Source organism: Rhodamnia argentea, chromosome 6 (genome assembly GCF_020921035.1).
Source record: "Rhodamnia argentea isolate NSW1041297 chromosome 6, ASM2092103v1, whole genome shotgun sequence".
NCBI classification, from domain to species: domain Eukaryota; kingdom Viridiplantae; phylum Streptophyta; class Magnoliopsida; order Myrtales; family Myrtaceae; genus Rhodamnia; species Rhodamnia argentea.
Window position 1 is genome coordinate 29,136,160 of NC_063155.1, and position 27,600 is coordinate 29,163,759.

The 27,600-nt window shown below is 40.6% G+C and overlaps 4 protein-coding genes across 10 annotated transcripts; 2 read left to right on the forward strand and 2 right to left on the reverse strand.

Moving 5' to 3' along the window:
* Positions 1–2,329: 2,329 nt before the first annotated feature.
* LOC115728390 (non-structural maintenance of chromosomes element 4 homolog A) lies at positions 2,330–5,418 on the forward strand. Of its 2 annotated transcripts, XM_030658731.2 has the most exons (8): positions 2,330–2,663; positions 2,792–2,872; positions 3,230–3,482; positions 3,585–3,675; positions 4,277–4,493; positions 4,590–4,681; positions 4,842–4,935; positions 5,007–5,418. In XM_030658731.2, coding segments are annotated over exons 1-8 (1,047 nt in total). In that variant the 5' UTR covers positions 2,330–2,446; the 3' UTR covers positions 5,009–5,418. The 2 variants fall into 2 exon arrangements, with proteins under 2 accessions (XP_030514591.1, XP_030514584.1); XM_030658724.2 differs by having other exon boundaries at positions 4,842–5,418.
* Positions 5,419–5,770: 352 nt separating this feature from the next.
* Positions 5,771–10,249, reverse strand: LOC115728287 (enoyl-[acyl-carrier-protein] reductase [NADH], chloroplastic). 3 transcript variants are annotated; one of them, XM_030658645.2, is made up of 13 exons: positions 10,062–10,249; positions 9,013–9,326; positions 8,276–8,385; positions 8,108–8,163; positions 7,940–8,024; positions 7,807–7,854; positions 7,362–7,436; positions 7,167–7,278; positions 6,986–7,037; positions 6,851–6,902; positions 6,702–6,759; positions 6,256–6,354; positions 5,771–6,172 (listed from the first exon to the last, which is right to left on the reverse strand). In XM_030658645.2, the coding sequence occupies exons 2-13, from the start codon at positions 9,287–9,289 to the stop codon at positions 6,018–6,020; spliced, it is 1,179 nt and encodes a 392-aa protein (XP_030514505.1). In that variant the 5' UTR covers positions 9,290–9,326; positions 10,062–10,249; the 3' UTR covers positions 5,771–6,017. The 3 variants fall into 3 exon arrangements, with proteins under 3 accessions (XP_030514505.1, XP_030514497.1, XP_048137294.1); XM_030658637.2 differs by having other exon boundaries at positions 10,146–10,245; XM_048281337.1 differs by lacking the exons at positions 9,013–9,326; positions 10,062–10,249 and adding an exon at positions 8,624–8,675.
* A 949-nt stretch (positions 10,250–11,198) lies between these two features.
* On the forward strand, positions 11,199–16,008 carry LOC115725807 (zinc finger CCCH domain-containing protein 14-like). The gene is made up of 3 exons (XM_030655433.2): positions 11,199–11,469; positions 12,527–12,587; positions 15,055–16,008. The coding sequence occupies exons 1-3, from the start codon at positions 11,388–11,390 to the stop codon at positions 15,806–15,808; spliced, it is 897 nt and encodes a 298-aa protein (XP_030511293.1). The 5' UTR covers positions 11,199–11,387; the 3' UTR covers positions 15,809–16,008.
* Positions 16,009–16,775: 767 nt separating this feature from the next.
* Positions 16,776–21,569, reverse strand: LOC115727724 (protein NRT1/ PTR FAMILY 7.1-like). 4 transcript variants are annotated; one of them, XM_048281534.1, is made up of 7 exons: positions 21,318–21,569; positions 19,601–19,663; positions 19,158–19,311; positions 18,818–19,035; positions 17,946–18,505; positions 16,951–17,815; positions 16,776–16,895 (listed from the first exon to the last, which is right to left on the reverse strand). In XM_048281534.1, the coding sequence occupies exons 2-6, from the start codon at positions 19,637–19,639 to the stop codon at positions 16,951–16,953; spliced, it is 1,836 nt and encodes a 611-aa protein (XP_048137491.1). In that variant the 5' UTR covers positions 19,640–19,663; positions 21,318–21,569; the 3' UTR covers positions 16,776–16,895. The 4 variants fall into 4 exon arrangements, with proteins under 4 accessions (XP_048137491.1, XP_048137490.1, XP_048137492.1 ...); XM_048281533.1 differs by having other exon boundaries at positions 16,790–17,815; XM_048281535.1 differs by having other exon boundaries at positions 16,790–17,815; positions 19,601–19,679.
* Between the last annotated feature and the right edge of the window lie 6,031 nt (positions 21,570–27,600).

Genomic DNA, 27,600 nt, shown 5'->3' on the forward strand with positions numbered 1-27,600 from the left:
ATGATTCTTCTAATGTAAAGTGGTCTTGTTAATAGTCGTTGGTCTACTGATCATTTGGCGGAAACATGGCTCCTTGGGCCTAAAGAACTTATAGACAAGGTCCAACGGGCAAGCCATACTTTTTGAAAGGAGCTTGGCATGAAATGCGGAAAAGTGTTCGAAAAAGTCCTGTACCTATTGTATTTGTACTAATTCAATCCTAAACTTTTTGATTGCGCCAATATAGTCCTAACTTTTTGCATTGGTGTCAATTGAGTCTATCGTGCCAATTTTGGTTGGAAATCGTTAACGTGAACGTCGGCCGTCCTACGTGAATATTTTTAATTATTTTTTATTTTAAATATTTCTTTTTTGATTGAGGGTTGCGGGCTGTCTCCTGTCGGCCACTAGGCGAGGGCTGCACGCCCTTGTCGGATTTGGGCATTACGGCCTCGCCTAGCCTCAAGCGAGGGTGTCAAAGCCCTTGTCCAACCCCGTGCGGGCTATGAGGTCTGCAGCCCTCAATAAAATAAAATAAAAATATTACAAAATTATAAATAATATCCATGTTTGTGCCGACCGTGACACGTAGGACGATCGGCATTCACGCCAGCGGTTTCGAGCTAAAATTGATCGGATGGACTCAACTAACACATATACAAAAGATTTAGGACTAAATTGACATTAATGCCAGTAGATTTAAGACTTTTTTGACACTTTTTCTCATGAAATGGGCAGGCATCGGTTCGTGATCTTTGACTTCTTGTCCCAACATGGGCTTGTGTGGTGTTGGTCCGCCATGACACGCGGGCTGGCTTGGGTACGGGCTGGCCCATTAACAAAATAGTTCGTCCCGTGTGGTGTGGTGTGGTGTGGTGTGGTGTGGTGTCTTGGTCTACCTTTTATTAACATTCATATCGTAAAGGCTGTTCCTTATCCTTCTTTTTCTAAAAGTGTATGATGTGTAGAGTGCTTCTCACTTAAGGAAAGGGCGAATCTCGAATGGTCTCAGGCACGCAAGAAACTCTTTTCTCACAGCATGCAATTCTAGCGCGGGGAATATTATGATTTATTTGATTGATAACATTGATTTCTCGTAACCAAAAAAGAAATTAATCATGCATTAAAATTTTCTGATAATATATAAATGTAAGAGATTATTCGGCTCCACGAAAGTTTCATGTACTTGAAAATTTTTCACGTACTTCTCCGAACTTGGTCAACTGGATTCTCCACCAAGTTAAATTAATCTAAAATGCTGATAGAGCCTCCCTCTCTTGCAGGTCTTTTTTGTACTAGATGGGGCTCTTTCTTCTCCAACCCAATAACCATGAGAGGATCATCTTACCTAAAGACAATTTGACTTGGGTGGTTTTGTTACCTTTTTCAGAATACGGTCCTCTTCACCTAGCAGAACTTTTGATATTGTGGTTGGGGCTCAACTTCGCAAAACGGTTTCGTTTTCGGAAAATCGCCATCGAGATTCATTTTAAAGTGGCCACTCGTCTTCAATCTAAAGGTTACGGTTAATAACGTCGGTCGTGTTTTGTTTAAAGCTATTATAAGACCGTTAAAACTCTCACTTTGGATTCAAAAATGCAACATGGCTTTCGAAAAGAAAATCGTCGTGCTGGCTAGCTTGCTAATCTTGACAATGATAAGTGATTGGACATTGAGTTCTTTCCACAATCTCTCGACGTTAAATTTTTTTTTTCAGCTTTAACCAGTTTTCTTATCCAAAAAAAAAAAAAAATTCACATTGGAGTACTTTTATCCCTATCGAATCCAAAATTGGATTCCTCATCTAACCCTTTTTTTTTTTTTTTATTTTAATTTCTCCTCCTTTTCCTCGCCGTTTGGGGTGGTGAGATCGATGACTCCGCCGTTGACCGGAGACTGAGAGGGGGGCTGCCATTGCCGACGGCAGGTCACCCCGAACCCGCTCCAGGGGCAAAGTCTTTTGGTGATCATGCAGTGGGAAGATGAATAGTGAGGAGAGGAAGACGATCGGTGACTTCGGCCGTGGGGCCGTCCATGCCACGTGGCGATTGATGAATGGAATGAAACTATGGTCACGTGGAGGAGTGACACTGTCTAATATTTTCTCGAAGTGAAAATCCGAATGACTAAATTTACTGCTCGCCAAAAAAAAAATTACTGCTCGCTTTCCAAATTGTCCCATCGAGAATTTATTACCCAGCTGTGCAAATCTATCACAAATTACAGCTGTAAATTACTAATAATAAAACTCCAAAAAGGAAATATAGATGCATCGAAGGCAAGCAAAAAAGAAAGAAATTTTGAAAAAAGGGAACTATTTAAGGCGATAGAAGAGAGAGAACCGAACTTGATTCAAACTTCTCTCTCCTCTCTCACTCGCGCGCTTGCCAATCAGCGAAATCTTCGCATTGGGGGTTTGCTTTCTCCCCAAGTTTTAGGGTTTTCAGTCGCGATCGATTTCTCGCCCATGAAGAGGGAGGCGGTAACCTCCGACGGCGCCGGGATTGGCTCGAAGAGGAAGGGCGTCGGCGGGGCCGTCGCCCCGGAGCAGCTCAGGGCCGTGAAGAGGGAGCGGTTGTGCAGGAACCGCGGGGAGAAGGAGCCGTCGCAGGCGGCCCAGCAAGACGACTCTGCTCGCAGAGTCCTGCGCTCCCACTACCTCGCCGTCAAAAATCTCATCAACGGTGGCTAGCGCTTCCTGATTTTTGTTGGAGTTTGTTCTTCCGTTGTTGTACCTGTCTGTTTTCTTGTTCCCCTCCTCTTTTCTCGACTCTTAGAATGATGATATCAATTTTTTTTTTTTCTGTTATAGACGAAAGAGATGACTTGCTGAGGGCGGACTCGGATAGGTTCGCTACCATCATCACTGAAGTGGAGAACTTGTATGAACAGGGTAAGCCTGTCAAATGTCCTGTAACTGCTAAGATATGGTTTGGTTGTTAATTATGTTTGCTTGTAAGAATTAACTTCTGGAAGAATATGATTCTAAGCCCGCATACATTAGTTGCTTCGATCTCGTGCTTATGTCATGTATGAACCATCGAATGAGTGACTGAACTCGGGATTGAATTTCTATAATGGAGCTATTGTTTGGATTTGACAGGACACCTTATGATCCTTTACAAAATTTATAATATTTAATGATTGAAGAGCCCTTTTGCTTTCTTATACAAAAATTTGCTGGTGTTCGTTGACTTGCTTTTAGTATTGAAACTGTGTTATTTTTTTTGTTCTCCGTGTACTTTCTCAGTACAGAAGCCGAGGGAGCAAGTGGCAGATGCTGAGGCACTTTTAGATATTGCAAACACTCTGGTTAGCTCAGTGAAATCATACTCCAGTGAGGGCATAACTCCATCAGATTTTGTGAATTGCTTACTCAAGGATTTCGGTCAGCCGGTGGGAGGCTTGGGAATCAGTGAAAATGATCGGGTCCCCTTTAGCTGGAAGGATTTAGGCGTACGTGTTTCGCCCATCTTCAGAAACTTCAATGGCTGTTCCACCATGTGAGTTATCAGACTCTTCACCTGAATGTCTCAAAAGTCATCAGTCAGATTTTTTAGTGTCATGTTTCTCTCCTGAATTTTTACTTCTTTCTGTCTTTTTAGGCTTGGACCAATGAATACTCAGCTTAAGCAAAGGAAGGTTACTGTTCATAGAAGGCATACAAGGCCCACTGAAAGTGCTCGCCCTGAGGAGGTATTTTGTGGACTTATTTTACTTTAATTTAAAAAGAAGGCATGCAGAGAGATATCTAATTGAGTTGCCTGAGGACGTAACTTGTCATAACTTATAAACCATTTAATACTGTGAACAAATAAGGAAGATATGTTTTTCTTTTTGGATATGACTTTTATGGTCAAAGATTATGTGTCTTAAGCATGTCTGTGGTACCATGAGCAAGCGAACTAGTAGACAAAATGATTACAAAATAAATGAAGTCATTGCATGAGAAACAGGTTTTTTTTATTTTTGGCGAGGTAATCATCAATGTTAGTATTGCATCACCTGGATGTTATTTTTTCAGTTGTCTAATTGTTGCTCATTCTGATGGGGTTATGAATTCTCTTAGCGGAACTTTTTCTCTGGAGGAACCTGTTCTTTTTCATCATGCTTAAACTCTGCTTTGACATTTATTGGTTAGTTTATTCTCTTGCAATATTATTGCTGATCCACATTGACCTTTAGTAATCATGTAAAGTTTAGACTTCCACATAAGTTTAAGCTCAAAATGGGTTGAGTAGTATCTTTGGAACTGAGATATCTGAGATGACAAAAGTCAGTGGTTCATTTGTGACAGATTGATGAAGGTGAGGTTGAAGGGAAGACAGATACTGATAAGAACATGTCAACAATGTTTGAGATCTTAAGAAGGAAGAAGCGCGTCGGACTTGATAGCTTGATTTTGAACAGACAGTCTTTTGCACAGACGGTTGAGAATCTGTTTGCTTTGTCTTTCCTAGTCAAAGATGGGCGAGCGGAGGTTATTGTGGATGAAAAGGGCAATCACTTTGTTTGTAAGATTTATTTCTTTCTCATGAACTTCTCTTTCAAACTTCGTTATCAGTAATGGCTGCACCTTTGCTTGACACTGTTAATTATTTGCATTGCAGCGCCAAAAAATGCTCCTGTTTCTAGTCTTGTTCTGTCTGGTGAAGTGGCTTACAGCCATTTTGTATTCAGATTTGATTACAGGGATTGGAAGGTAGGGATCTGCACCTTCAGAGGAATGCCTAGTCTCTTTTGTTTATTTGGCTTCATCCATCAAGATCTCTTCTACTTTTCTATGTTGTTCCATTTCCACTGAAAAATATATTTCTTCTGTTTATGGGATTATGACCATAGTTGTTCCTTGTTGGCCGTAGATGATGATTAGCACACTACCACATGGAGAGGAGTTGATGCTACATAGAGAGCAGCAGATCTGCTTGGCTTCTTCTCAAACAGATCCTGTGTCATGTAATTCTCAATCAGCATTGCCCACAACACCCATTAAGAAACTGACTAGAAATCGTGGTTTGGTCATACAGGAAGAAACGGTGATTGAAGACTCTCCCGTAATTGGTGATGGCTCTTCAACAAGAGCTAATGCCATCCGAAAATGTAAACGGAAAGTGCAATGAGGCTGCTTTTTTGAGGTCATGGCGCATGTCGAGACTCCTTTGGTTTCTGCTTCTCTATTTTCTGCAGTTTTTTGTGTACATAGGTAGACGGTCTACGAGTTACTAACTTAGTCCCTATTTGAAAGTGCGTCCCTCTAATTCTTTCTGGAAATTTTGTTTTTGAACTGAGGCCTTTCTGTTGGGGTGTATATGTTAGGTTTTTAGATCATGTGAGGATGCACTATGTTGTGGTTGGTCCTTATCAATCAGAAGAATTGGGCATGAGTATTCTTGTATTAAATGTCAAGAGCAAGCCATTCGAGCGATTCTCTATTTTTCATATGTCGACTTGCCGATGCCTCTCTGTTTGACTGGCTCAACTTTATGCGTCTCTCCCTGTTGAGGTGATACTACAAAATAAGTACACTTAGACCTAAATTGAGCACTTTTAGCCAACTGCAAACATTTAATCACTGAACCCAGAATCCGCCGCTACTGTCTCCTAGGCTATGTTAGTACTCACGACTGGTCCATGGGTCTCTTCATGAAGCCTCTCTGCTTTAGTATGTTCTCATTTTTCTAGGGCTGCTTCATGGCGTGGAACTGATGAAGTTTTTAATGGCTGATAGTTGATACCTTTGGTTTCAGTTGTCTTTGTCAATACTGGAGTGAAAGTACCGCATATGGATGGATTTCGGAGTAATTACTATTTTATAGACGCTAGCAGGCAAATATGGATGGATTAACGGCACTTGCTTATGGGTTTTTTTTATCCAATTCATGGAACGCGACATGCCTTTTCCTTCAGAAAAGAAGATTAACACTCTAGGACAAAATCTGGAGCCTTCCTACGGTGATGTCGGTAAAGAGGAGCAAAACTGAGCAGAGATGGCAAATCTTCCGGTGCAGCGCTCTTCTGTTGCGCCCACTACGTAATCTTCAGTGCTTGTCCTTTGGTATGTCAAGGTCCTCGAATAGTGGACTGTCAACTCCAACTCCCATGGCATTTAGGCCATTGTCGACGTATAAAACGGCTCCTGTTATGGCAGAAGCCAAAGGCGACACCAAGAATGCAGCGGTGTTCCCCACCTCCTCTGTTTTACATTGATTTCTTGTCAGTATAGGATTGCCAAAAAATGCCAAAAAGAGAAGCACCAATAAGTTTGACGAACAGCACCTGCAGACAGTTCTTTCTGCAAAGGAGCATTGGCCAAGGAATACTCTATCATCGTATCAATAAATCCAATTGCTTTTGCCGCACGGCTTCTTAAAGGACCTGAAAGTTCTGAGTTAATATAATCTCACATAATATTTGGTTTGTTCATGTTTCAAATAGGTGGTAGGTCTACCCCACATATTGAGCATTGTGACATCTGCCACTTCTATTTTTCTGGAAGACAGCAGCTAAGAAAGACCAAAAGATTTGTGTCGACCAAATAGGCAGGAATTTTGCAATAGTTACTGGGAATCAACACGTGAGAGGTAACCTAATTCTTTTGATCTCGTCACATACTTCTATAAAGGAGCAATTGTAGAAAGAAAACATGAGGCCTATGGAAAAAGGTAAGTTGGATGCTCTGAAATAATGCTTCCAAAATTCCGAAGGTGAAAATGCCAACATACCGGCGGATATAGTATTCACTCTAATTTTGTTCTTTCTTCCTGCTTCAAAAGCAAGCACCTGAACAAGTCATCAGCCACAATCATGTAAAAGGGTGTGTGCTTATGAGCACAGGATGAGTGGTGGCAATACGGAATAACAGCACACTTACTCGTGTATCACTTTCTAGAGCAGCTTTTGCAGAACTCATTCCTCCACCATACCTGTAAATGGCATGTGAAACATGCATATTGATTATTCGTGGAAAGGAGAAGTGATAATGATAAATTCGGAGTTGAAAATGTACCCTGGAATGATCCTCTCAGAAGCAATGTAGGTAAGTGATATTGAAGAACCACCTACAGAAGTACCATCAAGTTTTCAGAAGAGAATCACATATTCCAGAATCAGTGAGATGGCATGACATATGTACTATGGTTACCACTCTGAGTCTGTTCAAAGAGCAGATTTTGGAGAAAAAGACATGCCTGGGTTCATTATCGGTATAAAATGCTTGAGTAATGAAACATAGGAGTAACTTGAAGCAGATATCGCTGCAAGATAACCCCTCCTTGACGTTTCCAACAAAGGCTTGGTTACCTTTGAAAAAGATAAATGAATAGTAAACAGCTTCACTAAACAGAAAGTAATCACCAACGAGTGAACATGAATCACATGCTTACCTCTGGCCCATTTGCAAGTGAGTGAACAAGGATGTCAATGCTGCCAAAGTCCTGCTTCACAGATTCTGCTACTTCCTACGTATGTTTATATGGCTGCTTAAGAATACAACTTTCTGCATCCGATGAAGAAAAATGCGGCACAGAATGCCCAAACAATAATATAAACTATATGGGTAATCATATGAAACAAAATAAATATGCTCATTGCATGAAATGCGGCACGATGGCAGTGACATAAGTAATTTGTTTCTCAAAAGATATGACATCGTAGAATGGACTTTTTCCTTTGTGCACTTGGGTTAGTATCCATGATCCCTGTAATCTCCAGGGATCATGGATACTAACCATCTCCATTTGATATATTATTAGTCCCTTTTGTAGACGTTATTCTCAATCTCAACATTGTCGAAGACGAGATAAAAATTGGCATAGGATATTCTCAAACCTGAACAGTCCATTTGCTGGATCCTGTGTAACGCTTGTTTGTTTTAACCTGCAAAAGTAAAATCGAATCATCTTCATTTAGGTCCTGAAGTTAGCATCCAACTTTTGAAAAATATGGCGTACTCCCTTATTACATCTTCAGGAATGTCATCTGGAGTATCATATACAGCATCCAAAGGATATACTTTGGAGATCTCCATGACAGAACCATCTGGCAACCTGAAACATTGAGCAACCAGTATGACAGATTCAACAAAATTGCCAATTTTAGTTGCAACATGAGCTAGTCAATAGCAACTTACACACGCGATTCGTCAAACTTTCCACGCCTCAGGCTGGTTTCAAAGATGTTCAAAACCTAACCAAGAAAGTAACCACCAATGAATGGGTATTTTAACGATTCCTCAGAATCCTAAAGGACCAAACTGTAAGAAAACCATAATAAGTGCATTATCAGCACTAGTACTCACTGGCACCCATGTGCCAACAAGAATTTCAGCACCAGCAGCAGCAAGAGATTTTGCTATTGCCCAACCGTAACCATTGTCGTCAGCAACACCTGCTATAAATGCCCTCTTACCTACAGATATAAAAAAGAGTAAAACCACAATCATTTATTGTCACAAATAAAATGAAGACATGCTATTATAGGCATATAGCAGAAAAAATCTAGCTCATCAAACAAATATGTACAAGTAGAGTAGATAAGCTACCGATCGATATAAAGACAGAGTTTAAACTACTGCAAAATCTTTTAAAAAGAGATTCATCATTGTCTAGTTGTTCAAGAAAAAAACAGAGGTTTTGTTGAAAAGTACTCATAAGATTGGCATTCCGCCCAGGAAAGACATCCATCCATGTTGCAAGCCCGTCTGCCAAGTAATATTTCAGAAGCCCAGTGACTACTGAAATTAGCGACACAAATAGGAAACACAGAGGGCCAAAAGGAGGAAAGATTGAGATATTGGTGTATAATTCCCTGTACTAAATAACTAGCCTCAATACCGACACCTTTTCCAGATGCAAGAAGCTTACACATGAACTGATTAATGAATAAAGTTTGCAACACATTGAGATAACAAATTGCCACAGGAAGCAAATTACAATTCGGAGATGAAAGGAAATTTAATTGAAAAAAGATGCAAACTGACCTAGTAGCAGGTAAAAACCAAGCACACAGAGAAGAACACATGAAGAAAATTCTGACCTCTCAAGTCAATCGGCAAACCCGACGAAGGCTTGCTTTGACTAGCTTCAGACATGGCCTTTGTCACAGGCTTAACTGATTTCACCCCAGATGATGAAGAAATTCCTCGGAGAGGTAGCATACATGATAGATGACAAGTGCTAGCAAGCTCAGGCCATGAAGCCACCTTACTGCCGTAACCAAGAATTGTGGCACCCAATCTAAAAGCTCGGCGCGAAGAGGATACATAGGGTCTTGCTGTTGCAAGGTGCAGGCCAGATGCCATGGTCGATGCCATTACGAACAGATTAACTCCAGCGCAACGAATTGAAAACCTAGAATTACGTAAAAGCAAGTCAGAACGAGTTGAAGTTGCAAATCAAATGAGGCCTTGTGTGATCTAGTGAGGAAAGTAATTTCCATCAAGTCTGCATGAGTCTTCATCAATTATATTCATCGAAACATTCATCCACTCAAACTCACTGGATAACTTCTCTCATTTTCATTCTAGCACTGTCCATGTCCGCAACTGCTTCCATGTACTAACATCGTTCGAATATAGCAAGACAGCTACATCATCCAACAAGACAACTGCTATAGCACCAGGCCAAGCAGAGGGTGACACAACGCAGGCTTATCAAGACATTTTGAATTCTTGTCCTAAAAAACTCTTCTTGCTTTCGCCAGTGCGCACAAGTGTCATTTCTATCTCTCTCTATCTTTATACTCAGCTACCTTCGGACCCAAAAGTAAAAAGCTACCGGCCGCGATTTGCCGGGATTGGAGTAGCTCAAATTTTAAAAGCAGAACATCTTTTTATAATTCTAGAACATAGCTAACTTACAAGCACTGGCACACACTCTCCACAGCAAAATGAAAACAGCACCAAAAGCGAAATTCTCAGAAGTACACCTCTTTCTTCACTATCAGCTATAAAAAATAAAAAATAAAAACGTCCTTTTCTGCCGAAATCGACGAATTGGGTTTACCACGCGATGCATACGGATGAATATCGCTTAAGAACACAAAGGGAGAGAGAGAGAGAGAGAGAGAGAGAGAGAGAGAGAAACCTTCGAGGAGAGGGAGAGAGACGACGAAATGGGGATTGCAGTGAGTAAGAGAGGTAAAGCAATGTGGGATTTCTCGGCACGAACCTATTAACGGTAACTAGGTCACCGCGAGGAGGGGTCGCAACTTGCAACTTCAACGAAGAAGCTCGGTGAAGCCACAGCTCCGACTGAGGCTCACGCTCTTGCTCTCCCCTTGATCTCGGACCAGTACACCAAACACATGCCCAAGTGAAGGAAGCAAAAAGACAAGAAGCTCCTCTTTTCTTTTGAATGATTAAATTATAATATATTGCAAAAAGAAATTAGAAATCACAAGTGCCGTAGTTCCCTTTTTTTTTTTTTTTTTTAAGAAGATTATCTAAAACTTTCTCTCTCACATGCTCGAATGATCTTTAAACCTCGATTAGTCATGGACAACCTAAGACCGACCGAGGTTTGCCTTGGAGGCAGCTACCAAGTGAGGGCCTCATAGTTCTCCTAGATGTGAGAGAGAGAGAGAGAGAGTGATCACAAAGAGAGCAATTGTTGGCCGGGGACATGGTCTTAGTTGATGAAAGCACAGAGAAGTAAATATTAATCTAAATACGGTCGTTTACATCACTTGAATTAATTAAATAATTATAATCGATGAAAATATTTTCATTATTGATAATAAAATACGTTTAAAGTATTTTCATGAAAGATGAAAATATTTTCTTCATTTGTTTTTTTGAAAGCAACACATGTGGTGATTTTAAAAAAAATACTTTTCAAATCATTCATTTTTTTCGCGAAACGAACGGAGCCTAAATGCGATATGGCCGCGATGGGTTGTGGATCCGGGTGCCAAAGTCAAAAAGTAAGCCGTTGAAACGTGGGCCTTTCAACGGTCCAAACATCCATCACGGAGAGCCCGTCGACCCGGTCGGTAGTAGCATGCCCGGGGGATTGGATCTGGACTTGGGATGGTAAGGCGTCACGTGATATCTAGCCGGGGGCGGGGGGGATTGCCGACGTCATCCATTCCCCCCGTGAACGCGCTCGCACCAGCCCAACCCCTTGGAAATATCACGTCACGCCTCCAAAATATCCTTTTCCCCTTCTTTTTTTTCTTTTCAAATTCCAATTTAATTCACTCGAAATGTAATTTTTCCAATTGCCAACCCAACACCCATCTCACCCGCTTACGCTCTCCCTAGTCCTTTCCCCTCTGCGAAACCCTAACTCGCTCGCCCTCCCTCTTCCTCTCTCTCTCTCTCTCTCTCTCTAAAAACCCCATACGTCTTCTCCTTCTCCTTCTCCTTCTCCTTCTCCACTCGGGTTGTACGCGCGGTGCGAGCGAAACCCATGGACTTTGGAGGCGGCCGCAAGAGAGGGAGGCCCGACGCTTCCTCGAACGGCAATGGCGGTTTCAAGAGATCCAGGGAAGGTTCGTTCCTATCGCTCTTGCTCTTTCGATTAACGCGGATATGCGTGTCCCCCGCTTGTACCTCTGTGATTTCTAGGCTTTCGTGTAGCGTGTCGGAGAAAAAAAGCTGCGGTTTTGGTTTCCTGAGGTCATGCTTCTGGTGCAGCTTCGGCTGTTTCCTGTGGTACTGATTGCGCAGTGCAGTAGTCCAGTGGCCGACTAGCAATAATGGTAGTTTGCCCTGCCCTGCGGAAAAAGAAATTAACTTTAAAAGCCCTCTGGCGTTTTTATGAGTTATGACGGTTTTAAAGCGTCTCTCCTTGTTTTACTTGGATGGATCCCCAGATCTCCCTGCAGTTTGTGTCTGTTCCTGAATGTCTGCTTTGGTATGATTATAGGGTTTGAGTTTGTTGTCGTGCTTTTTCCTGTTCGAAATGTTTATGAGCAAATGGGCGTGTTGTTTTCCTGAGAAATAGTCTTGCTTGGTGTCTGAACTTTGTAGTCTATAAACCTCAATTCGGGTTGGTTTCTTGTTATGCTAGATATGTTTTGGCTAAGGAGCTTTTCGTGTTAATAGTTTGTGATTCACGATAAGTTTCTTTTGTAAAAGATTCCGTCATCACTTTCTTCTTTGTCTGGATGCCACATTCAAATGTTAAAAGAGCTTGATGCCTCCCATTTCAAGAACATCAGTTAATTTGCTAAAAGAATATGTAGCACGGTGAGGTTTTTCATATAAGTAATGAAAAGTTGAGGAGGTGATATGCTTTTCTTTTAGGTATTCAGTTTTCCTTAAATTTCCAGTTTTCAGCGACCTGAACTTGCTAAGCTGGCATAATAACTATTGTGATGGAGAATGCTTTTCGCTAAATTGTGTACCCTTTGTTGGAGTGTCGAAGCTTTTTTTTTTCCCTACATTACATTCAATGGAGTAGTGAGTGGATAATTATACTTGATTGGAGATCATTTACTTTGGTTGTGATAACAAATGGTAATGTGACTTAATGTCGTTAAATTCCGAGGTCATTCACCCGCTGAAATTGTCAACTGAAAGAAATTAACTAATGTTCTGCAACAGAAGCGGAGACCTTTTCAACTGGTATAGGAAGCAAATCGAAGCCGTGCACAAAGTTTTTCAGGTTCAAATCCTAACCTATCTAAAAGAAATAGTCTAAATACAATTTCATCTGTTGTTAGAGTTAACAAAACTGAAGGTTGTTTATTTATTTTATAAAGTAAAAGCAATGTGATATAGACTAATGAATTGGAATTCAAAGTTGTGCTACAGGTGGCCTCGCGCTCTTGTTCTAATCTTAACAAAGATTATTGAACAGAAACCATTGATTCACAAAGGATTGGTTGGAAATTGGGATTAACTACTACTGGCAGGAAAAGTAAACTCAAAGCTGATGCAAAGGATCCAACATGGCCCACCTCATAATTGCTATCTACTTCTGTGACAAAATTTTAATTGCTGAACAGATACTGTGGATGCATGGGAGCCCCTCTCTTTTCCTAATCTTTAAGATGCATAAGGCACAATTTAGGTCAACAATATGATAATACTGGCTTTAGAACGCCTGTACATAGTTTGTCATGAGTTTCCAATGCCTATTCTTTCTCGCCCTTATGATGTTTTGAAAAACTGTACTTCTGTTTTCTACTGGACCAAGTTTGGATCTGCGCTTGGATTTTTCTGCACTCTCATACTCGAAGTCTTATAAGTTTATCTTAACTCCTAGTGGAGTTAACAGATCGAGCAGAAATCTTTGGCTATAGAACTTACTGTTGTCTAATTTGTTGCTTGCATTTACCATTATTTAGATCTTTATATCTTCAATTTTGATGCTTTGATATTCTTTAAATAATTCTTTGGACTGGAGGCTAACTTGTGGTTACGAGATGATGCAATCAAAAAAATGTTGAGTAATGAATTTGTTTCACCGGGGACATTGGCAGTGCTCTCTGCAGTCTATGTATAGTCTAAATCACTTTATGTTGAAATACACTGATTAAGGCATATTGGCAGAACAGAGGGAAAGTTTCCAGATGTTCAAAGTGTGTCTGAACTTGATTTGCTGGGCATCTCTCTCTCTCTCTCTCTCTCTCTCTCTCTTGTTTTGGATGTTTGGGAAGTTTCATTTTTTTGGCATAATGTATTTTTTATTTTTCGTTTTTTGCAAGTTAGTTAGCTGCTGCAACTCATTAATCTGAAAAAAAAAAAAAAATCCGGGTCGTTATGACGATTTACCTAGTTTAGTTGTTAAAACCTCTTTGTGGTGGTGATTGGCTTATAAAATTTGGTCTATATAGAAACCGGAGTTACTTCTTGTCTCATCTAACAAGGTCTTCATTTGATTTTATCCTCTTTTTTGTGTAATTATTTCATGGAGGTATATTAGGAGCATATTTAGTCACCCTAATCCATTGAAACCTTTTTGTCTTCTTTTGCGGGCAGGTTTTAATGGGTTCCATAACTACATGTAACTAGGAAAGTGGTAGCATCATGATTGGTCAAGATGATTTATGTTGTAGTGGAGCACAATTGCACATACTTAGTGTTAGTCATGATGGGCTGCGTATAGTTTTCGCTTTAGTTATTTCAAAACTGAGAAGATTCTTGCACTTGACTTGTGTATTAAGACTATTCATTTACTAAATAATATTTGATTCTAGACTAATTGAAAATTTATATTTTTTGAAATGATTGAATGGTTTTGTTTTGAGATTTTAGATCAACAACCAACCTTCCCTGGAGGTCACGTCCTGGTTACCTACACAGTAAAATGTCTGCTAGTGCTTCTATATAACTTCTCAGTGCTCATATATAACTTCTCGGTGCTCTAAAGTTCCTCTAGATACTTGGAGGTCATGTCCTGGCTTTATGTATTCCTCAACATTTGCAGTGTTTTTTACTCCAATGCCTAGTCTGGACCTTTATTTTCAATCTTGCCTCGAGCAACCTGCTTCAGTCTCATTATGGAAGTAAAAACTTCTTCTATGAAGAATATTCCAGATGAACCTTATTGTATCTTTCTTCTCATACCGCTTTTAATGTCACTCAAGAATTATTGTCTAGTGGTAGTGAAATTGAGTGGCATTGATAACATCAGTCATCTTCAAATCATGGTGTCAGTTCATTGGTAGTCCATCGTATGCTCTGCAGCTCTGCTTACATTCTTGTTTGATTAGATGATAAGTTATGCTCGACTGATTACTGCCGATCAATCATGAGTCTTTATTTTGCTCTGAGCATTTGTGTTGCCGTCCACGTAACACGCCGCTGTGCAAGTTATGTGGTATTCCAATTTTCGAATAAAACTTTCTTTTTGTCCAGCATCATTTTACTTGCCTGTCCTTTCGATGGAAGGAAGAAGCCTAGTTGTCAGGGCTTAGCCATCTGATTTATTACTGCAGTGTGTTTTCTCCTTTAGCATTGTTTCATCGACTTGTGGGGTTAGAGGATGCATTCTAGACATGCATTTTGGCCATAATAAATATGAGATGATTCCCTGTCCGTTCTCCCCATTTTTTAATAAGGATATTGTTTTTTTATTGGCCCTTGCATCAATAGAACTCTAATATGATTGAATGTTTTTGTTTCAGTACTTCCGGGTGCCCATTTGGTGAGGGATGCCACTTCTTGCACTATGTACCGGGAGGCTTTAAGGCTGTATCTCAGATGCTTAATCTCGGTGGCAACCCTACTCATCCCCCTGCCTCCAGGAACGCAGCACCACCTTATTCAGAAGCTCCATCTCCTACAGCTGTGAAGACTCGGTTGTGCAACAAATTCAACACTGCCGAAGGCTGCAAGTTTGGTGATAAATGCCACTTTGCTCATGGCGAGTGGGAACTCGGCAAGCCAACTGGTCCCTCCTATGACGATCCTCGTGGCATGGTTCCAGCACCCGGTAGGTATGGTGGCCGCAATGAGCCTCCTCCTCCGGGTCTTGCAGCAGCAGCAAGCTTTGGGGCTTCCGCCACGGCCAAGATAAGTATTGATGCTTCACTTGCTGGACCAATCATTGGGAGAAATGGTGTGAACTCGAAGCAAATTTGCCGAGTAACAGGAGCAAAACTCTCAATAAGAGAGCATGACTCGGATCCTAATTTGAGGAACATTGAGCTTGAGGGTACATTTGATCAGATAAAACAAGCTAGTGCCATGGTTCATGAGCTTATTGCTAATGTTGCCTCTGCCTCTAGACCTGCCATGAAAAACCCAGCTGCACATTCTGCTCCCCGAAGCAACTTCAAGACGAAGCTCTGTGAGAACTTTGCTAAAGGCTCTTGCAACTTTGGAGAAAGGTGCCACTTTGCTCACGGAGCAGAAGAGTTGCACAAGTCCGGGCTTTGAAGATAGTTATTGCTTGTCTCATCTCGTCTCTACTCTTTGGATTTTCAGGAAGTGTGGGTCAACGCCAGATATTTGAGAATTTTGTTGTGATGAGCATGTTAGTTTGTTATTATTTAGCTCCTTTGGATTCTGTGGCTAATCTTGGTGGATCTTATTAGCAAGTTTCTCTGTGGTATTGGCCCTCAATGGGATTTGGAAACACAAGGCGTGGCAGTCATTTGTGGTGTGCGGTGTTTTTTTATATGTGCTAAAAGTAATGGAGTAGCATACAGTAATAGGAACCCGTGAAATGATTTGCAATTAGGTAAGGATTGAGGATAATATTCTACTGTTGAACTTTATGGACTGTTGATTCTATGAACGGTGGACTGTACTCCATAGATCATTTTTCAGCAATGGGTAGGCACTGGATCACGCGAGTAACCAGTCTTAAGCTGTTGATGGAGACCCCTTAAGATGTTCCCTTTTTGCATGTTACTGCATCTGGACTCATATTGTGGTCAAGGGGGAGTCATCGGTTGTCAAAGTTTATACCGATTTTTTTTGTGGGGGGGGCCGCGGGGGCGCTGTCTTCTCTCCTGTCTTGCCCTGACCATTCTGTTTGAAGTTGCCTCACTTTTTAATGAAACTAGCTGTCTGATGCATTCACAGTTCTTATACAATGGCATAGCTCTTATGGTACTGTACTTCTTGTGCATTGAAAGGTGGCTAAAGACTGCAGAGTGGCCAAATATTTTGTGCTCCTTGCATTCCTTCTCTTGGATCTTGGTACGTTATATGAAAAACAATGTGCCAGATGTGAATTTAATCCGTCACTCGAGACCCTTCTTAAAATTCAGCTCCACTTAGGGAAATATCTAGTAGCTATAATTGGATTAAGATGATATCAAGTCCAAAAAGAACTTAGAATCCCTGATGTTTATTCAATCAGAAGCAAGAACCTACTTTGCAAGCCAGTTTAAACTTGAGTACGTGCAAACGAAAAAAAGTATAATAATACGTCAGTACTCTCATTTTGCTTCTTATTTCGTTCCAATCGAGGGAAAACACAAAAAAGTTGATTTCACTGATCCTAAGACAGTAGAGGTTTTTATTCCATGGAAACCCGAGAGGTTAAATGTGAAAAACTAAAAGAGACGGTCTTAAGGTCTGGCGAGCACTTCCTCTTCCTGATGCCCCCTGTCAACTCCCCTGTTGTCTTCTTCAGTCTCCAGGTTGATGCTCGTGTACCATTTAGCACAGAATAAGTAGATCATGAAATCAAAGGCCGTCAGCGCCGCGATGAGGAAGTAGAACCGGTCCATGTGCCCTGTGTTAAGGTCCTCCGGTATCCACCCGGGCTTGTCGCCCCGGGCTGTGATCCGGGTCACCATGTTCACCAGCATGCTGCTCACATAGTTCCCCAGAGAGATCGAGGCCATGCAGAGCGAGCTCCCGAAGCTTTTTATCCCGTCCGGGGCCTGCTCGCTAAAGAACTCGAGCTGGCCCACGTACATGAACACCTCGGACGCACCGACAAGCATGTACTGCGGCACTTGCCAGAAGATGCTCAGGGAGCTCGACTTCTCACCGGGTACGACATGCCTGAGCCGTGCAATCTCGGTAGTGCCGGCTGCTAGCATGGCCAGCATGCCGATGACAAGCCCGATCCCCATCCTCTGGAGCTCGGTCAGGCCTTTGAGGTTCCCGGTCAATCTCCCAGCCAGCGGCACGAGGATCTGGCGGTATATGCCGGTGCAGATGAGGACGCTGCAGATGTCGAAGGCCGACATGCTGGCGGCCGGGAGGTGGAACCGCCCTATCATGGAGTTCATCACGTCGCCTTGCTCCACGAAGAGGGAGGCCATCTGTGTGAAGACGACCGAGTAGATTATCGTGCACAGCCAAACCGGAATCATTTTCAGGACGCATTTGGCCTCTTCAACTTGGCTGACCGTGCATAGCCTCCACGGATTCGTTGGACTCGATACATCGCTCTCCACGATCGTGGCTGCCTTGTCCAAACATCTGAAAGAATTATCAGCATATCATCGTCACAAACTCGGCATTATTATTGCAAGTTACAAGCAGATAAGACATCATCTCTTATTTGAAGCAGAACAAGTATCCAAACAGCTGATGGAAATAACGTACTTACATGAACTCATTGCTATGCCGAATTTTCCTAGTCCCTTTGATTGCAGATTCCGATCCTTCCAACTCATAGAGGTCCCCTTCTTTAGCTGGAACAACGTCCCATTTTCTCGCAGTGGCCACAAACACCTGAGCGATGCGAGGCAGCGGGTTGCCGCATGGCTTCACGTACCGATACTTTTTCGTCCCCGCTAAAAACAGCAGCAACGCCACTGTGGCAGAGCCGGTGGACACCAAGAACCCCAACGTCCACTTCCCTGTGTCCTCGTAATACACCAGGATGGTGTTTGAGAAGAGGGATCCGACGTTGAGTGCGAAGTAGAAATAGCAGAAGAATGCTGCTTTGGAGTTCTTCTCTTTGGGGTTTGCCTCATCGAACTGGTCTGCTCCTAAAGTGGCTATGGTGGGTTGGTGGCCGCCGTAGCCGAAAGCTATCAAGTAGATGGATAGGTAGAAGATGGCAACCCCAATCGGCGAGGCAGGCATGCAAGGTAGTTTCCCATCACCGCACCCGTCTGGTGTGATCAAGAAAACACCAGATGTTACAGATAATAGCACCAACCCCTGTATGAAAACACAATTAGTCAGCTTATGATTAGGAGGAGACTTTCATTCCATCTATAACTGGTGGAAGCTAGAAAGTTTCAGTTAAATTCGAGTATACTATAAGTGTTCTCCAAGACTATGTAGTCTCTCTGTACTAAATCATGCACACTTTCTGGGAATTGTTTCTCAATATGTGATTGGATTGGTCCAACAAAATGAGTCTTAGAAAATATTATGCAAGGCTTGTAATCTGGAAGTAACTGAACTCCAACTTAGGCATACAAACTCAATTTAAAGGATTGACAAGGTGAGTGCAAAAAGATCGGTTACCAGCACGAAAATGAGCTGAAAGATGGTGCAGGTCAAGTAACGTCCCCAATAGGAGTCGCTGAGGAAGGCCCCGATCAAGGAACACAAGTAAACGGTCCCGGTCCACTTGCTCACGTTATTGGCCGCACTCGCGTTCCCCTGCTCGAGAACTCTGGTCAGAAACAGCACCAAGTTCACTCCCACCCCGAAGAATGCTAGTGTTGCTAGCCCTTGATTCGCTGCATCAGATTGAGATGAGCAGCAAACAGCATGAGACAAGAATCTCTTAGTAATAATTGTCACATGGATTCAGGAACATTGGTTCCCATAAGTGAAAATATAACGGTTGCCTCATAGTCACCTAGCAAGAGGCTTGCCCACTTCCATCCGCCGATGCTCGCCTTCTTGGTAAGAATGCCCTCAAGCTTGATTGAACTTGTGTTCTCCTTGTTGTTGTCGTAACTTTCGGTCACATGAAATCTTCCTTCGCTGTTGCCGCCATTGTCTTCTCTGGCCTGCAGCTCAGTATGGGAAAGGAAAATAAGAATGGAGGGTAGAGCAAATTTGAGAATTAGGAGCGCATTTGCACGTGCGTTCGCGTGCCATCGCACTTAGTCCAGTATTTATCTGCTACGACTTGAGTGAGTGAACAGCAAGAAACATCAGCCGAAGGACATGCACACCACATGCATGCGCATGTACACACACCAAACTTGGGCTCAAACTTTTCCTCCTGTGATCTGAAAAGTGTTCATGCAATCGGGAATTCGTTTTCTAAGTCCAGTTAGATAGAAGTGTACACACCTTTTGCTGAGCCTCCATGTCGAAATTGCGCAGCTCCATGGTAGAGGTTGGAGGTTCTTCTCTCTGAAATAAGTTTTAGCTAGTCTCAGATGAGTGAGATATAGCTACTGAACTGAACAGTAAAGAAAAGACACTTCAAGAAATTTCTCTTACTCAAAACTCAATGAACACTAGCAACACAAGGAAAAATAGCTAAATAAACACATGGCTGGCAACCTCAGCTATGGGAATGGGAATTCGATCGGAACGGGATTAGTAGATTGGATTAGTAAATGTTGCAATAGGCTCTTGATGAACGTTGAATGCGACTCGCTTGCATACTATATATTCACATCATTAGGCATTCCCAAGTTTCTGAAGTAATCTTTGTACATATGTAGTGTCGCTCTAAAACCAAACAAGTATACAGAGTGCCACGAAAATGATCATCAAGAAATGATTGATCAGACACACAATCGCGTCCTATTCATCGCTTGGGAGAATGGCAGTTCCGACCAAGTGCATGCTCGAATTGAGTTCATCCGCGAAAACGAGTCGCTTCACTTAACAAACATGTTCTGTAACTTTCTTTCTGCGGTAGGACTTAGAAAGCAAACTGATACGTGCATGCATTTTGTGCGGACCTCTACATGCACGACTACTACAAGCTCACTTTGCCAGACGCAAATGATGAACTTCAAATCATGGAAACATGGTTGGTGCCAAATAAAGAAAGGACTTACATTGGAGGAACAAGAGAGTTTGCAACGAAGGGAAAACTTGAGGCGTGTGTAAACCTTCAACGGCCCCCAATATATAGAAGAAGCCTTCAACAGACAAATGCAAGAAAACCTGATTAACCGTGTCGCTTTCCGACTAATTTCCTACCTGTCCTTTTCCATTACTATGGTGAGCAGATTCATTCTATGCTGCGATCTGGACAGAACAAACGACCGTGTGAAGCAGTAGGTCCGATGTTTGTCATTTCCGGTATGAGGTTGTGATGCATGTTTCGCCGATCGTCAGAGTCAGAAAGTTCTTTTCCACACTTGGTTTGTCATATTGTTGGAAACAATAGTTTATCGCGTCTTTTTGGCGCGCGAAAAACATTAAACCAATCTTTTCAAGTGAGCTAATGATTGTGTACTAAAGTGGAGGGATGTGGAGTCCTAGAAGAAGCCTCTACCACAACTTTAGGTCGTCTCGTGCTCTTCCATGGACCCTCTCTCTCTCTCTTTCTCTCTAGTGGCTTGTCTTTCCAAGTGAAAATGGAAAGTGTTTCTCCTTATTCTCTCTCCTTGGTTTATTTATCATGGTTGTGCTTGATAGCCCAAGCTGAATTTCAGTTTGCATTTAAATTTGTTGGCACATGACAACATTCTTCACAATAGCGAATGGCTAATCTATGTTAGCGATTCGCTAATGTGAAGAATATTGTCATGTACCATTACCACCTTGTAACAATATAAGCTGACAAAAGATAATATCATATGTTTACAGCATGTTCTGTGATTATCATTACAAGACAGTTACAGCATATAACTGGAGTACATTGATTTCTCTCAAAAGGTCTGGAAGTTATGAACTTTTTCATCACGTGGTTGGCCATTTAACTCTGTATAGATGCAGCAGCGCATAACTGTCATAGTTATGACTCATTAAATTTTCATTTCATAAGATAACACAAATACATAGTTTATGTCACAGAAGATAAGGAAAGCCAGTTTAGGACGCCAACCTTTTACGGAACTTGTTCCCCGAGAGGACTATCCAACCCGTGGCAGTCCCGAATTCCGGCGAGGGAGATGAACGAGTGTCCGTGACCACAACCACTTGCTTCTCGAAAACCTCGTGACTCGTCGGGAATTGCCGGCACCCTATTGTCATTTACGGATCAAACAGCAAAGATGGGCCTCGCAAAAAACCTTGCTCGATTGTAAAGTAAACGAAATCAAGTCCTCTCTTTCGATGGCACTCGCGACGTGATCAAGAACCCCCTAGCATATGATCTTCTCTCCAACACGAAGCTAGTGAAGACACAAGGAGCAAAAGAGATCTGGGGTCTCTCTTATAAAGAAACGCAGGATGAATCATGATTTTACCTAGGATTTGTTAGTTAAGCACGTCCTATTATAACTCCGACACAGTCTCGGACTCAAACTCAGATAGCTACAACTTCTCTCTCTCTCTCTCTCTCTCCGTTGAACAGCTGACTCCTCGTTCGTTTGTGGCTAGGAATTAAGGGACATTGCCTAATTTAGTTTTGATTATCTGTAGATTAATTTTTATAGACTAATCTTTTTTTGGGACATGTAGCTAAGATGTGGTTGTTGTGGGAAGATGTTCAAGTTAGGATTTGGATCTAACCAGGCTGTGCAGAGAGGTTAGTGGCGTGATTATCTCAGATTTAGTTAAGTGAAGTGAAGGAAGAAGAAGGACCCTTTTGAATTTTGAACACGAGATTTGAAAGGAATTAATTTCTCTACTTTAGCTTCCAAAAAATTGCTAGCATTAAAAAACTGTTCATGCTTTCATATCTAGGGTTTATCTTTTAATACACGAGTGGAGTAGAGATTAACACCCAAGCAACTCTTTTTTTTTTTTTTTTGTAGGTATTATCCGTAGAGCAAAACTTAACCATGATTGCTTGTGTGCAGCAAAAAATTCAAATCAGGCACATGTCAAATTTGAAACATCAAGTATAGAGATTATCGAAATTGGAAAAGTCAGCTGAATCAAAAACTATCCCGTGAAGATCGCCATTCGCCTGCAAAATCTAATTCTTAGGGTGACTAAACTGAAATCCAACATTTGAGGAAATTTTCATGAAAACCACAAAAGAGGAAATAATAAGAAGTTATTAGCTAGATTGACTCGCAGGTATTAGAATTATGGCGTCCGAATCAGCATGAATTTAAATTGTCCAAACCACTACCAATGACTTTGAGTTTATTGTATCGAGATTTTTTTTTTTTTAATATCCCAAAATTTTCTATATTCATCTGTGAGCATCAACTTTGTTTTGAGAGATTTGCAAATAATAGGGGTGAGCATGGTTTCGGGATAAAATCGAGAATCGAAAAATCAAACCGGTGGGAGCCGTTCCAATTCCAAGTTCTAGGGTATGCATAGAAGGCTCTAGGTTCCGAAAATTGGGAAACCGATTCCATGTTCCAAGCCCATTTGGAACCCGAAATAAATTTTTGTATTTTTCTTGTTCTATGTTTTCGCGCGATCCTTCGGTATTCTATGGCGTCCGATGACGAGTGTGTAATATGGAGCCACTATTCTAAATTTCTATTTCCGGCGATATCCATGACTGAGATTTTTACCTTGTCAATATTTCATATACTCCGTGTGTCTAAATATGAAATGTGATCAATGAATTTTAGCAACAAATAGTGGTCATGAGAGGTGAAAATTCGCTGCAATCATTCAATTAAGAATATATGTAGAGTCTAAGTAAACCCTAAAACCGACCTTAGATGCTGTGACAATTTATAGTGGTGAGACACCACGACAGCGACACGCGAAGAAGTAATCAATAAAAATCAAAAGCTTCTAAATTCAAACGCAAGAAATCAGCGATGACACGATCGCTTAGCTGCCGATTACACATACAGCCGACGCAAGAAGTACTCGTTCGTGATCAGCAGCCTCCTGTCCACTCACGAACTATAGCTACAGGAGTCATGTCCGAGAAAACAGTTTTTGACGAAGAAAATCTCCGGAGTTATCAATGCTGTTTCTATTGATCTTCCGGTTCGTGTATTAATTTCTTTTTCCCCTCTCTTCCATCACGAGCCACCAACCATAGAACTTCTAGATTCTTTTTTTTTTTTTTTTTGGCCCCACATGACCCAACTTTTACAATGCCAATCCGAAAAGAGGCATATCCCTATGATGTCAAATTAAAAAAAAAATACGAAATTGTTGAACATGATAGGGACTTATCAAATCAGTCGTGAGAAGCGTCTCGCTCACCCTCCTTATCACTCTGATAAGTTGTCTCCCACTCGACACGAAAGTTGACTCCTTTAGTTTTTAAACGTTTGCTGAATTTTGTTTACATTCAGAGCAGGAAAGATTCGCCAATGTCCCCCACTCTCTACGACTCCTGATCTGTGTTCTGCAATGACAATTCAGGAGGGGTTCGATAAGATGATTTTGCCAAGATTGTGTCGAAGCCCTTCATGCAAAATTAGGGCTAAGCAAAAAGAATCGATCGATCGAGCTGGTTGATTCTGTCCTATTTCCAGTAGCATCGATTGGGTTTCTGGTTTCCTGAAATTGAAATCGGCGATTTTCAGTCCGATTCTCTATTCTAGGGATAGAGCTGCACAACCAAATCGACTTTTTAAAAAAAAAAAAAATTTTGTTTCTTTAAAGAAGTAATTTAAACTCTTAATTATTATGGATACTTCTACACATTTTAAATATGTGGATATGCATTTCAAGCACATGCAGCCGATTCCACTAGACCGCCCGGGAATTAGACCGGTTGGTCTACTCCCCCCGTCTTGATCCGGACAGGTTTTTTCTGGGGGGGAATGATCTCCGGAATCATGTGAAAAGATCTTCGTGCAAATACGTTCGCATAAATCTAGATTTTGTTTGTTACTTTTCAAAAAATAAGAAAAGCTATAAAGAGTGTTCTAGAGTAAATCTAGATTTTGTTTGTTACTTTTCAAAAAATAAGAAAACTATAAAGAGTGTTCTAGAGTGCTTCTAAAGCCTTCATGGATATGTTTGAAAAATTGTCGAATTTTTCATTTGAAGCAAGTGGCTGTCGTATTGTATAACTAATTGTTCCATCAAATATGTTTGCATAAGTTTAGATGCCACTTGTTACATTTATGTTAGGAATTACGCTGTCTCCCTAGGGTATTCGTTGAGGCTTCATAAACATGTTTGATGAACTAATTATTTCAAGCAATATAAGCGATTATGTTTTTCAAATTATTTATTTTTTGCGAAATAAACGGAATTAAGAGCAAAACTTGAACTATTAGAGTTTTTTTCCCATTAAAAAATAAGAATCTCTTTTGATTATATTCCAACAGAGATTGCATAAATAGCATGGATAAGTAGTCCGATCGTTCATAGATAGCTGTTGGATGTCGAGGGCAATAATTCAAAATGTGATAAGTAAGCTCTAAATCCCCGCGATTGATGGGAACTAGTAATAGATTGACATTCACATCTTTTCTCACTTGTCTAATCATTTTAATTAGATTTTATGGTGCGCATGCTATTTCCAAAGATCGAAATTCACTTATATGCTTTGTTTTTTTTTTTTTTTTTTTTATGTAATTCTTTTTGCACGTGCTTTTGGTTTTCTAATAGTTCATGTGATGTGGACCTGTAAATCGACAATCCAAGAGAAGAGGGTCACCATGGCAAAGAAGGATAACCCTTGATTTTATTTTTGTTTGCACCAGAATATGATGCTCTTTCGCTGGTAGCCAAATTGCCAGGATATAGATTATTCTAATCAAATTCAAACCATCTTAAGTCCTAAAGCATTATCTATTTATACGTGTGATTAGATCAATTATAACCCATTTATTGAATATAACTAGTTCATATGACAACTCAACCCATCATATACGGGTTAAGAAATGAGTTTATGACTCGTTTTGATAGGTCTATTGAGATGGTAGGGTCTCGGGCTCCCTACAATCCAAGCAGAAACATGTTGCGGTGGTCGTTCTCTAACTATTTCGAGACAGGGGTGCTTAGCGAGGGAAGACCTTGGAATAGTCGTTTACGTGACTCAATGTGACAAAAAATGCGCACGAGAGGATCTGGGCCCGTTGAAGGTCGCTGGGACTTTTAACACTACCACTTTGGGGATTCTTATGTTGTTCATGGTGTGAGAGATGAGTTATCATGAGCACTAAGTACCACCGTCCACCACCACTCAACAAGTGGCTTCCACCGCCACAGCCGGCTCTTGCTCTTTCGTGTACTTGTCCTGTAGTTTTAGCACCCGGATTCCATCACTTCCAAGTCTATCTTTTAAACATTTGTTTGTCTGGATTTCTAGTCGGGATATAGCTCGATAAAATAGGATGAAAATTCAGCAATTTTGCTATATCTTATCAAGTATTTGATGAATTACAGTAATAAAATCGGATATTTTCACATCCTATTATGTATGGGCGAGCAAACTGGACCTGACCGAACCGGCCAGGCAAGTCCGGTCCTTGAGGGGGCGGTCCGGTCCCCGGTTCCATGATGGATGGGATCAGACCGAATCACTCATAATAGATATAATTATGTATACACACATAATTAGATAAAAAAATTAAAAGTTTTTTAAGAACTAATTAACATAATTTCCCCATCTTCTGCTCCACACTCACTCCTCTCCTCTCGCCTAACACACTCATCCTCCGATCGTGTTTTATCTTGACTCAATTTGTGTTATGTCTTGACTATATTATGCAAACTCATTGTTTTGCTCGCACTTGGATTCAGTGAAGTACAAATGCAATCCACTTTGAGCTTGATTCTTTCTAACTCGAGGAGAATGATGCAAGAGTATAATCTAGTTTCAATTGTTTTAAGTGTTTTTCTTCCTAATTTAGTATTTTCTCATTATTTTAGGATTACAAGTACTCATGTGATAGTTGTACGATGGTCATGTGTGTGTCTATTAGATTGGATGGTTGAGATTGGAAGTTATTAGTTTAGATCCAAAGGTTAAATTTCGTTAATCAGCTGGTGTTAGCGGTCCCACCAGGACCAAATCGGACGGCCGGTGCGGGGCCGATCTAGTCCCTAGTCCAGAAATTTGGGGACCCGGTCCCCGGTTCCATACTGGGACCGGATGCTGGACCATTCACACCCCTATTATCACGTCCATTGTTTGGTATAAACAATATATCAATGTCAATGAATGTAAAAGTTTCGACAAAAAAAAGAGAGAGTAAAAGCTGCACAAACAAAGATGGTAAGTATTTATTAAGAAGTTGTCGTCTACTTCATTTTTATTTGCTAATTTTTATTATTTTTCATCTCTCTTTTTTGTTAATTCTATCATTTGTTAATTCTTTTTTTTTCCCTTCCATCACTCTCTAATAAAAATGTATTAAATAGTAAAATATACTAACATACCTAAAATATTATATATATATTATAATATAAGATAGAAAGAATTTCGAATAGGAATAAATACTAACGAATTTTTTTTTTCATTATTTTGAACTTTTTACATTAGAATTCAAATATGATTTTTATTTTATAAATTTAAAAAGTGTGTTATTCGAGAAAAATAACTTTTGTATTATCGATATTAGAAATTCCATTCACCTTTATCTCATCTCCCCCATGAGATAAATTTATACTGGGCTATATGCCTCTTAGATGCGACTTTATCTTGTTTTGAGCAGGCAACAAACACATAATATGATGAATTTTACTATAACCTAAATTTTATCTTGACCATCAAACGTAGTTTATCTCACAATTTCATAAGATTTGTCAAATCTAATAAAATCCATAGGGATCCTTAGCAGGTATGTTTAGAAGAGTTCCTATAATCTTCTTTGATCTTCCTTAGGGTGCGTGTGCTTTGATGAAAATGAATAACTTAGAAAAAAAAAATTTCCAAAAAAATTAATGAACAAAAAATATCATTGGCATTCACAGAAATATTTAGACATAAATTGTTATCCATAGTAAAAATATATATATATCATTGATAATTACTTCAAATGATACAAGCAACCATTTTTAACAAATGTCTTTCAAATAATTCATTTTTCATAAAATAAATAGAGCATTAATTTTCTTTTATCGTTTGCTTGTCATTTGCTTTAATTGTGTGAGATCACGATCGCGTGACACGTTATATGTCGCACTAGGGATGCTGTTGCGGATCATTCAATGGCGTTAACAATATGGATTGGCAGAAGGGATTGATTGTACAATCTCAGAATGTTAGAAGACTTGATCGCATATATCGAGAAGTGACTTAATTGCACAAAATAGAGTTTTAGGACCAAATCTCACAA

What these genes read in the sequence shown, in the direction of transcription:
- LOC115728390 (XM_030658724.2), top strand. Translation starts at nt 2,447, where the DNA reads ATGAAGAGGGAGGCGGTAACCTCCGACGGCGCCGGGATTGGCTCGAAG. An exon ending in AAAGTGCTCGCCCTGAGGAG is followed by an intron (nt 3,676 to 4,276) that starts GTATTTTGTGGA and finishes CATTTGTGACAG; the next exon opens with ATTGATGAAGGTGAGGTTGA. An exon ending in AAAGGGCAATCACTTTGTTT is followed by an intron (nt 4,494 to 4,589) that starts GTAAGATTTATT and finishes TTTGCATTGCAG; the next exon opens with CGCCAAAAAATGCTCCTGTT.
- LOC115728287 (XM_030658645.2), bottom strand. Translation starts at nt 9,289, where the DNA reads ATGGCATCGACCATGGCATCTGGCCTGCACCTTGCAACAGCAAGACCC. An exon ending in TATACCGATAATGAACCCAG is followed by an intron (nt 7,038 to 7,166) that starts GCATGTCTTTTT and finishes GTACTTCTGTAG; the next exon opens with GTGGTTCTTCAATATCACTT. An exon ending in AGTGAATACTATATCCGCCG is followed by an intron (nt 6,355 to 6,701) that starts GTATGTTGGCAT and finishes CAGAACTTTCAG; the next exon opens with GTCCTTTAAGAAGCCGTGCG.
- LOC115725807 (XM_030655433.2), top strand. Translation starts at nt 11,388, where the DNA reads ATGGACTTTGGAGGCGGCCGCAAGAGAGGGAGGCCCGACGCTTCCTCG. An exon ending in TTTCAAGAGATCCAGGGAAG is followed by an intron (nt 11,470 to 12,526) that starts GTTCGTTCCTAT and finishes GTTCTGCAACAG; the next exon opens with AAGCGGAGACCTTTTCAACT. An exon ending in CCGTGCACAAAGTTTTTCAG is followed by an intron (nt 12,588 to 15,054) that starts GTTCAAATCCTA and finishes TTTTTGTTTCAG; the next exon opens with TACTTCCGGGTGCCCATTTG.
- LOC115727724 (XM_048281534.1), bottom strand. Translation starts at nt 19,639, where the DNA reads ATGGAGCTGCGCAATTTCGACATGGAGGCTCAGCAAAAG. An exon ending in GTGGGCAAGCCTCTTGCTAG is followed by an intron (nt 19,036 to 19,157) that starts GTGACTATGAGG and finishes AATCTGATGCAG; the next exon opens with CGAATCAAGGGCTAGCAACA. An exon ending in TTCAGCTCATTTTCGTGCTG is followed by an intron (nt 18,506 to 18,817) that starts GTAACCGATCTT and finishes GTTTTCATACAG; the next exon opens with GGGTTGGTGCTATTATCTGT.